Here is a 10,602-nt window from a genome sequence, read left to right on the forward strand (position 1 = left end):
TTCTTCGGCATTGATAGGGGAGGTACCAGTACGTTCCTCCCCATCTGTAATCTCGTCCTCGGCGAACTCTTCGTTCACAGGACTAGTAACTTCTTCTTGGGCCTCAACCTCACCCACCACCATAGTAGAAGACTGCTTCGGCCTAATCTTTGTCTTCTTAAATACCTGAAACCGACACCACAAAGGAATTACTCTTCCCGTCCGATTGAAGTTATAAAAACGAAACACAACTACAATCTGCGTACCTGAGCAGCTGAGATATTCTTCGATGGGAGTATAGCACCGGAACCATCCTCCTCGTCTCCCTCTACGACATCCAGGGCATAAGGAAAATTCATGCCCGCAAAGTTCAGACGCCAGGGGCAGAAATCTCCATAGCGAGCGGGAGGAGATTCGCGCGGCTTACTATTCTCGGTTGGCCGCCATCCGCGGGAACCGGGAATCCAACCATAAGCCCACGGACCTACTATCTCAATGACAGTGGCGTGCCACTCGTAGTCATGATCACGCTTGATCCTTTCTCGCGCGGGGAAGAGTTTCCGACGATTGGACGCCTCCGTGCCAGGAACATACTTCAGCTTGGCATCGCTGACCTCATTTAGCAGACGAATCTCGCCTCGAGGAGCAGGAAGATTCCGAAGGCTGACACTCCACGGCTTGCGATTCCTGCTATTGACGTAATCACCGAAGGAGTTATTAAAATTCTCAGGAGTGTACCATTCCTTCTCCAAGGGATTGGGGACGTAGCAGGTCATCGACGTTTCCCCCTTACTCCGCAGATAGCATTCCTTCAGGGCGCGGAGATAATTCCCCGATAATTGGGATACGGAACGGCTATGAGTATTTGTGGAAGAACCCTCACGACTAGCGAGCACGTCGTAGTAGAAGGAATCACCCGATTTGTACAACGGCAGCATCAGACCAGCCTCGAAGGCCCCAACCGTCGTTAACAAGTGAAATTCATCGAATTCGTACTTAGAGATCAGCTCATACGTGATATCATCCTCGGGGGCATAAAACCGAACCCCGAAGGCTTGGAGATCATGCTTCTCCTTGAATATTTCAAGATCGATATGCTTGAAGGTTACTTTTCTCCTGCTAACAGAAACACTGCGTATCAAGGGAGCAGCCTCTTCCTCCTCGGCGGGGCCGGATGAGCTAACAAACGCTTCAGACGCTTTTCTCTTCACGGGGGGATTCTTTGAAGATCCAGCCGCAGGAGTTACGCCCTTTGTATTCTTCCCCTTCAAAGTTGGAGAAGACCGTGGATGATGCTCGGGCACTAACGAACGTAAAGGAGGAACGTCAAAAGCAACAGCGCGGGGAGGAGCCTGCGTACTCCGAGTCTCTTCACGAGGACGCACCATTGAGTGATTAACGACTTTCCGTGAGCCAGACGGAATTATCGGAGGAATCTCTTCCCTAGAAGATGAGGCTCTCGCTCCGGAAGACACTCGACTCCGACGAACATCATCTTGAGACTCTCGACGCTGAGGAGATCTCGACAACCTAGAATCAGGAGTCTCATAGGTAGGCCGCGGACGGTCAGACATGGCTGCGGAAAGAATAAAATCAAGAACAGGTTACACACAATAACCAAAAATCAAAAAACACATTCATAGCAATACAACCACGACAACATAGCAACCCTAAAATTAGGATACAATCTCAATACTCCACCCTCGAAGTAATGGCTGCCTTAATTTAAGATGAAGAACAGGGGCAAACTAGTATGCAAGCATCAGAAAGAGTTCTTCATCACAAACAAGGAACAACAATAGCAGAAAATTCACAATTCAACACGGCATAAAACAGTGAAATCAAGAAAAGAAAAACTCACCGGCAAAAATAGCAAGTAGAAGAAACGAACAGGGGAAGATCCCAGGTGCAATAAAGACTGACAGAAGTTAAGATCACAGGTGCAATGAAGACTGACAAAGAATTTAAGGTCACAGATTTAATGAAGGCAGGTAGGAAACTTAAAGGAAGAATGAACTGAGAGAGTGTTTAGGAAGAATGAAATTAAATTTCCTCTCTATCCTTAAAATACCCGAAAGAAAAGAGGAAATTAAGGGAGAAATAGGAAAACGTGCCCGTTACATAAGCAGTTAATGCACGAATAAAAGACGTGCCCAAGTATCTAGGAGAAGTTATTAGGAGTGAGAAGAATGTGCGGCGATAGTTTTCTTCAAGGCACCCATTAGTCAGTTAAGCCTGAAGAAAAGGGGCAAATTGTGTACACATATATCTCACTATCGGACACGTGTATACAGAAAGGTACGTGGAAAGCATGCAAGCCAAGACATCAAAACACGATGCGTCGCGAAGCACCAAATAAACCCCTAGGAGTTGCTTTATCTCATCCCCAGAAGAGGAGCTGAGATCAACGGTGGGGAGAAAGTCAGCTGACACGGACTGACAGGGGAAGAAGACACTTGTCTGACACGAGCAGACCCCTCAACCACCCGCATTAAACACTCTGAGCAGTGCACGTGTCGACCGACCTATGGAACGAGCGAAGATGCCTCCGCGGGATCGAGGGGGAAACGCAGACCTCTGCGTGATGGACACAAGACACTAGAAGATAAGGTTCCAACGGTCTTCAGAGATGGGTCCCACATTCCTACCTTATAAATACCCAATCTCCACAAAGGGGAAAGGGGATCGAAAAAACATCAGGAAAGAGAGAGAGAGAGAGTAGCAAAGGTAAGGAATCCCATAGTGGAGAGAAATATGTAAACCCCAAGTCATCCGACTATTCGTGTAACCGTGAATAATATAGCAGAACAACAAACCCCGTGGATGTAGGCCTTAGTGCTGAACCACGTAAACCTTGGTCTTATTTACATTTCAGCACTTTACATTCATTTAGTTCCGCATGCATTTACTTATATATGTTGTTTTCCTTTTATATTTGTACCCCATGCATAATCGCTACGCATGGGGAAGTTGGAGGAGGCCATGATAAACCCGTGGGTTTTGAGCCAATGAACCCACATCAGGGTATCATCATCGTAATCTCTTTAGACTAACAATTGATTGCGGGCATTCGGACCCCGCGTAGTTCGTGTGTCCACAAGGATGACACTTCTTAGTTCTTACTGATTGCTTTCTGAACTTGTATGCTAAATCGGTATGGCATAGCCGGATTCAATCGTTTAGACAGACTCCAATTCAGACAACTAAGCAAAAGCTTAAAAACTTCATTAGTTGCTGAAAATCAATAAGTCCTAAAGTTTGTAGAGAACATACCACGATCTGTTCGGGTATAAACCCCTCCATTTTTGGAAATTTCAGCTTATGCATCCAATCCTATCTGGAAGATTTAATGGTGGAAATGACAACCCATTTGGAGTTGAGGCTTGCATTTAACCATGAATAGAGCTTAGAGTTAATGCTAGTTGAAACTTTAAAAAAGAGCCGTTCATTTCAGCTTTGTTCATGTTATTGATTTTTCTATATAAAAACAACATCAATGCTGTTACAAGTTAAACATAACTCGATCTCCAACCATGAACCACATTTTGATCTTCTTCAGCATAATTCTATTCAGTGGAAAAAATTGTTATGCCTCAAAAACACCACCTGCATATCCTGCCATTCTAATCTTTGGTGATTTGACTGTTGATACCGGCAATAACAATTTTATCCGAACAGCTCTAAAGAGTGACCACTTTCCATACGGCCAAGAATTTCCCAGTTGTACTGCCACTGGAAGGTTCTCAAATGGACTGTTAGTTCCCGACTTATTAGCATCATCTTTTGGTATCAAAGAGTTTGTTCCACCATATTTAGACCCTAGTTTGTCAGTTGATGAATTACGTACCGGTGTCAGTTTTGCTTCAGCTGGATCAGGAGTAGATGATCTGACGACCCTGACCTCTGGGGCGATTCCGGTTTCAGTGCAGCTGGGGTACTTCAAGAGTTATAAAGAAGTTCTTGTAAATGCGGTAAGAGAAGAAGAGGCTAACAAGATAATCAATGGTGCTTTTGTTATGATCGCTGCAGGAGCCAATGACATGATTTTCAACTTTTATGATACACCAGCCAGGCGATTCCTGTTTAACATCACTGGCTATCACGATTTTTTGCTAGAGAAACAAGAATCTTTAGTTAAGGTAATAGTTCAATCTAATTTTGTGATTATAGTTACTTATAGATTTTGTTTCACAAAATTGGTTAAAAATATCAAAATCAACAATTCATGGGTTAAATGGACAGTTAGATTTTGATACTGTTTAAATGGCCAAAAATATAAAAATAGGCAGGATATAACCAATTTCATCGTGTCTATTTTCAAATATTTTTTCTTATTTTTAATTTAAACAGGATGTATCCAGTTTCATCCTTGCTATTTTTTAAATTTAAGGTAGGATGAAGCCAGTTTCATCCTTGCTATTTTTTTTTTGGCCATGTAACCCAAATTATTTTTTACTCGTTCATTTGAACCGTGATTTAAAAATATTTGGCAAATAACCCATTTTCCGATTTTGTTTGTACGTGAAGATTTTGTTAGTTAAGGTGATAGTTCAATCTTTTGTTCAATCTAATGTAGGAACTGTGTCTCATGATGTATTGACTATTGATGTAGGAACTGTATGATCTGGGATGTCGTATACTTGCCGTATCTGGCATGGCTCCACTGAGATGTATACCATTCCAAATAACTGTGAAGCATTCCAAGGGTAGAAAATGCCTGAAACATGAGATTACAGAAACTGAAATGTACAATTCAAAGCTCAAGAAATTGTCTCAAACACTACCAGCATCGCTTCCTGGTAGAAGGATAACGTATCTAGACAACTACAATCCAGTAATGGACATGATCAAAAATCCTCAAAATTACGGTATATTCGTACCCACATTGTTGTTGCTTTATGCGTTTTCCTTTCAATATACTCACTTCCTTTCTGCAAAAGTGTTACTATCACTTTATCTTTTTTGCCTAAAAAACTTTCTGCAAAAGTGTTACTATCACTTTATCTTTTTTGCCTAAAAAATGATAGTATAACTTTTGCAGAAACGAAGGTAGTAAGTTTCTTCTAGTTTCAGAGTAAATGGTAAACTAAATGGAAATGACTTTCTACTGTTGGTGGTGGCAGGCTTAGTAGAAACAAATAAAGGATGTTGCTGAACTGGTTTAAAAGAAACTGGGCACTTATGTAATGTTCACACACCAGTTTGTTCAAACCCCTCTGAGTACTTGTTCTGGGATGCTATTCATCCAACTGAAGCAGCTTATAGATCGGCTGCCAAGACAATTCTCAAACAGTTGCGCAAATCTAATTAAAGGACCAGAAGACGACATAGGAAGACACTGCTATCAGTGACGATGTCTACTCAGTTCCATTAGTTTCTTATCTCTCTGTCTAATCTTATTGCAGTAGCAGCATGTGTTTATGTTCAAATGATAAAAACAAGGATTGCTTAGTACAAAGTTACAATGAATTTTACGAGAACGCAAGTACTTACTTCACAGGGGAAGGATAATCCGTTAGCAACATTGTTGCGAAAGACCTTCACTCAACATAGTGGCAATCACACTCCCTTTTCTCCAACGAGCAACTACTGACCTCCCCTGTTCCAAAAAAAAAAAAAAAAAACACACACACTCCTGCAATGAATCATGAAACACATTCTCAATCTAATGTAACTGATAAGATATGACATGAACCTAAATTGAGTTATGTACACAAACATAAGAAGAGGCAAAGTGATTTAGAAGACAGCTAGATACAAAGAACTCTAACCAGTGTTTTTTTTCATTACATAAAGCACAAGAAGATTACAATCACATACAATACAACAACAGGGATACAACAACATAGCACCACAACAATCAAGAGTACAGTACTAAGCTTGCACAGCCATCTCATTTTCGGCCACCAGCTGATGCACCATTTCCTTTAAACAGCTCATTCACCCGAGCTTCGATATCCTCAACACTGTATCTTACATACTTGTCTGAATTCCTTGCCAATTCAGGTACAGTCTGAAACCTACCCAAGAAATTCCGATAAGCAGGAGACAAGTTACCAGCAACTGAGATTCTTAATTCCATTCTAAGCTGTTCATCTGCAACAACCCAAGTTGATTGACTCCGACAAATCTCATCAAAGTATTGAGTGAACATTTTCACCTTGTCTTTAAGAACTCTAGGAGCTGTATTTGGTGTTAAAGAACTACTATCTAACTTCAACACAGCAAGTACTTTACTCCATGAACTTCTTTGGTAGTTCACATGACATTGCCTAACTTTCCCCGAGTGTTTCCGAAGCCAATCTTCACCCAATAGAGAAGCTAATTCACTGTCTTTAACTTTCTGAACAATATATCTGCCATTATTCATTAAGAACACAGAACTCAATGCAGCATCTCTATACATCTTCGATTTCGCCTCCAAATTACTCTCTAAAAGCTCCATAATCCAAGTAATTTGAACAGACAATGACGAAGTGGAAGACAATGGTCTATCATTCATACCATCAATAGTCCTATAATCACTCCCATTATCTTCAAATACTTGTTCAAGTGTCGAACGAGAACCACAAGCTGCCCGAAGATAATTCATAACATACCGTGTAATCGGATGAAGACCACCACCAGGAACAGCAGCTTTAGCAGGATCTCTCCTTATCAAATTCTCCAATTCCATGAAAATCCCTCGAATCGCTTCCCCTAACCTCTTCCAAATTGTCGCCGCTTCATTTCTCAATACAACACAATACTGATCATTAAACACAGCTTCAAATTCAGGCATCAAATCCCTCAATGTCTCATACACATCTAGTACTTTAAACAACCGTTCCGGCGACCTGCTCCCAATCGCCACCGCATCCGCAAAATTCAGCAATTGAATAGTCGAACCCCTGCAGACCTCCATGAATGATAAATCAGCAGCTGCAGACAACCCGAAGAAAATCCGGTCACAAATTCTCCGTTCACTTGGGAAGAGTATTTTAAGTGCAACATTGGCTCCTTTCATCCATCTTTCGATCTCGTCTTCGAGTTCTGACCATGGCATTTTCTGCACTTCATCGATACTCAGTCTCTGTAATCCTAGTCTAGATATACTCTCTTCTAAGAAATCTCTTCTACAACTACTATAAACATGAGCACACTCCTTTTCAAACCCAGCTAGAACCATCCTCTTTGCAATCTCATGGAGATCCGCAATCACACCGGACGGAAGCGCATCGATAACAATATCATAATCAGAAACCGGCTGAGCAACCGGAATCCGATCTTCATTGAAACCATCTTCATCCTCAGAATCAGATGAGAAATTATTGTTGTTGTCACCGACAGAGTCAGACCGGTTCAATCGATTGAGATCAAACGATTCAGAACTTTTCTCAATCAACAGACGAAACTCATCCTCAAGACGGAACATAGCTTGTTGTAACAGATCATCAGCACGATCCAAGAACGACGCAATCGGTTTATTCTCGATCGAAATCGGTTCCCAATCACGAATCGTAGCTAACAACTCATCAATCGCATCGAGGAACTCAGACGAATCGTTTAGATTCGACCAAATTGGTTGATCGGATGAAACGTACTGTGAAATCTGACGATCTAAGGTCTTCAAAGTAAGATCTAAAACTCCATAGCCAGCTCTCGGATCTCCTTCTTCAACTCCTCCGACTCCTCTTTGATTATTCTCCGACGAGAGTTTTTCTCTTGAGAATCTGCCGTCGAAAGTTGAGAAGATTTGGAGGATGTCGTCCGTCATGGTTTCTGTTCGACCTAGTGTTTTTGCTATGTGTCTAGCTACTGCAATTAACTTTTCATCGCCGTTTTCTGCCATTAAAAATCAAGAAAAAATAATTTACAGGAAGTTTATGATTAGAATTTCATGAAACAAAATTGAGGTGATGAATAAAGAAGATGAAGATGAAGATGAAATGAAACGCGGTTTGGGAGAAATGAGAGTGACAGAGAGGTGGTTGAGAGAAATAATAAAGAAGGAAAAATATGGCAGAGAAAAGAAGAAGGAAGCAGAGAGGAAGATTGGAGAAGAGATTAAAGAAAGAAATGAAAACCTGAAAAAGACAGATGAGATGATGAGCGAATGGAGAAAGACAAAGGCTGAGACAAGGGCAAGTTTTGTCATTTTGAGGGGGGTTTTATTTTTTTGAATTTTTTAAAGAGGAGTTTCTGACTCGAGGCTGGGAAGTGTTTGTTTTGTTATGGAAAGATGTGGAAAATAGTAACTATTTCCTAAGAGCAACGGCAGTGGACGAGCAAACCTATAATTATGGTACAGGGACGAGACGCAACGGGACGGAGTAAAGACTAAAATCTGGACCAAAATCAAATTCCAGACCATATTTGGTCTGGGACCAAGACCAAAACTATATATAGTGGAGCGGAGGTATAATCACCGTTTGGCATCGGGCGTGTATATAATCTACGCCTGTTGTGAAACGTACGTAAAGTCACCGCCCCATAAACATGCGTGTATATAAGTTACGCCCGGTTCAGGCGTTGATAAAATGTTCGCCCGTTGGGACGTTGATAAAGTTTACGCCCCACGTCAGGCGTTCATAAAATTAACGCCCCATTCAGACGAAGATTATACAAACGCCCCAGCCCGGCGTTGATATTCTTAACGCCCCACGCCAGGCGTATATATAGTTAACGCCCCAGCTCGGCGTTGATATAGTCAACGCCCCACGCCAGGCGTTTATATAATCACCGCCCCACGCCAGGCGTTTATATAATCAACGCCTGGCAGTTAACGCCCCAAGCTTTGTAGACACCTCTTTTGCACAACTTGCAAATAAGAGGGTGTTTTTTGACTGTTCAAGATGGTTTCTCGCAGGACTAATTGTACATATAATTGCTGTTCTTTCATTGTCTCCTAAAGAAGGTTGAAGTATACATGTAAGCTTAGAATCTCTGTAAGGAACATGTCCATTTCTTCCATTGCTGCATCCGACGATAACATGTAAATCAATAGCAAACATTAATCATTTCACTGATGCTGCCTAACATGAAAGAAAAGCTTAACAAGAAACAGTTCAATGAAAGAAAAGTTTAGCAACCTTAGCTTGCGAATAACCGTTCCTAGAGTAAGCAAACTGCGATTTATGTGGCAACCTTCTTTCAGTCTCGTACCAGCTGATAATGCTTGAGATGCACGTTCGCTTCCCGCCAGATCAACAAAGTTCTGTACTCAACCAAACCCAGAATTCTTGATAATCGTTTCAGTTAATTCAAGGAACAAGAGCCATTATTACTAAGAATTACATGAAATATTTAATGCAGAAGTAACATTTGCAATTCATACCACACTAGCCGAGAGAGTGGTTGAGTTGTCCTTCCCTAAAAACTCATGTGCCGAACTTTCAACTGTCTGCGTGGTGAGATGAAGGAGTTAAAAAGCTACAAACCAGTTTCAAAAAGAAGCCCAATTTCAATAAAAGAAGAACAAAATTACCCAGAACTTGAAATCCTAACAATCTAAAGAACATACACTAAGAGTAAAACAAAAGACTTCAACAACCAAAAAATGCACAATTAAGAATGAATGAAGATAAGGTGTTTGGATAATTACCCAATGTATAAGCAGTTGGATACATTGATCTTTCAAGAATACTATTCTTGAATATAATGGTATTATCACTAACACATTCCCAATCAGAACCATCATTATTATTCTTACCAATCTCTCTAGCATTCAAAGGTCTTAACCTAACTGAAACGAAAATCTTCTCCTGAGATGATGAAATATCTTCCATTTCAGTTTTCTCCCACTGCATTACAGTTTTCTCCTGAAACAGGCGTTGATTATACGCACGCCTCAAAACAGGCGTTGATTATACGTTCGCCTGAAACAGGCGTTGATTATACGTACGCCTCAAAACAGGCGTTGATTATACGTTCGCCTGAAACAGGCGTTGATTATATGTACGCCTCAAAACAGGCGTTGATTATACGTACGCTTCATTCAGGCGTTGATTATACGTTCGCCACACCAGGCGTAGATTATACAAACGCCCCTTCTCCGAGCGTCAAATATATGTACGCCCCACAACAAGCGTATTCTTTACTAACGCCCCACAACCAGCGTTAACTATATCTCCGCCCGGCCCAAACGAAGATTATACCAACACTCCACATGCAAGCGTGGATTATACATCCGCCCGACTAAATATACTCCACTGCCTTAACGTGACACTACAGACTAAACTCAAATTTGATCGTTTGTTTTGGTCTTTGATCTTTGGTTTTGATCGTACCACTGTGGACGCTCTAAAGGAGTAAAAAGCTTCCTATGATTGAAATTTACTTGTATTTAAGACTCCACAAAATTAGTTAAAAAAATCAAAATCAACAATTTTTTCGGATGAAAAAGACATGTAAAATTTAATATTGTTTAAATGGACGAGAATACAAAAATAGCAGAGATGTAAACAGTTTCATCCTACCCATTTTTAAATACTTTTTCCTATTTTTAATTTACATCAAAATGCATCCATTTTCATCCTCGCTCTTTTTTAAGTTTAAGGCATGATGAATCCAGTTTCATTCTTGCTATTCTTTTGGTGTCCATTTCATCCATATTAAGTTTTACTAGTCCATTAGAACCATGTT

General features: G+C 41.0%; 2 protein-coding genes and 1 long non-coding RNA gene across 3 annotated transcripts; 1 reads left to right on the forward strand and 2 right to left on the reverse strand.

Annotated features, from left to right (window-relative positions):
* The first annotated feature begins 3,469 nt into the window (after positions 1-3,469).
* Positions 3,470-5,636, forward strand: LOC113340508 (GDSL esterase/lipase At2g31550-like). The gene is made up of 3 exons (XM_026585644.1): positions 3,470-4,118; positions 4,592-4,847; positions 5,103-5,636. The coding sequence occupies exons 1-3, from the start codon at positions 3,513-3,515 to the stop codon at positions 5,132-5,134; spliced, it is 894 nt and encodes a 297-aa protein (XP_026441429.1). The 5' UTR covers positions 3,470-3,512; the 3' UTR covers positions 5,135-5,636.
* A 63-nt stretch (positions 5,637-5,699) lies between these two features.
* Positions 5,700-8,054, reverse strand: LOC113340506 (exocyst complex component EXO70B1-like). Its single transcript, XM_026585643.1, has one exon. It carries the CDS (start codon positions 7,808-7,810, stop codon positions 5,873-5,875), a length of 1,938 nt encoding a protein of 645 aa, XP_026441428.1. The 5' UTR covers positions 7,811-8,054; the 3' UTR covers positions 5,700-5,872.
* An 834-nt stretch (positions 8,055-8,888) lies between these two features.
* On the reverse strand, positions 8,889-9,362 carry LOC113340568. Its single transcript, XR_003355556.1, has 3 exons — positions 9,296-9,362; positions 9,051-9,175; positions 8,889-8,934 (listed from the first exon to the last, which is right to left on the reverse strand). It is a non-coding gene; the product is annotated as an uncharacterized LOC113340568 (long non-coding RNA).
* Positions 9,363-10,602: the final 1,240 nt, after the last annotated feature.

The sequence above is a fragment of the Papaver somniferum genome, unplaced genomic scaffold, assembly GCF_003573695.1.
Source record: "Papaver somniferum cultivar HN1 unplaced genomic scaffold, ASM357369v1 unplaced-scaffold_22, whole genome shotgun sequence".
Lineage (NCBI taxonomy): Eukaryota > Viridiplantae > Streptophyta > Magnoliopsida > Ranunculales > Papaveraceae > Papaver > Papaver somniferum.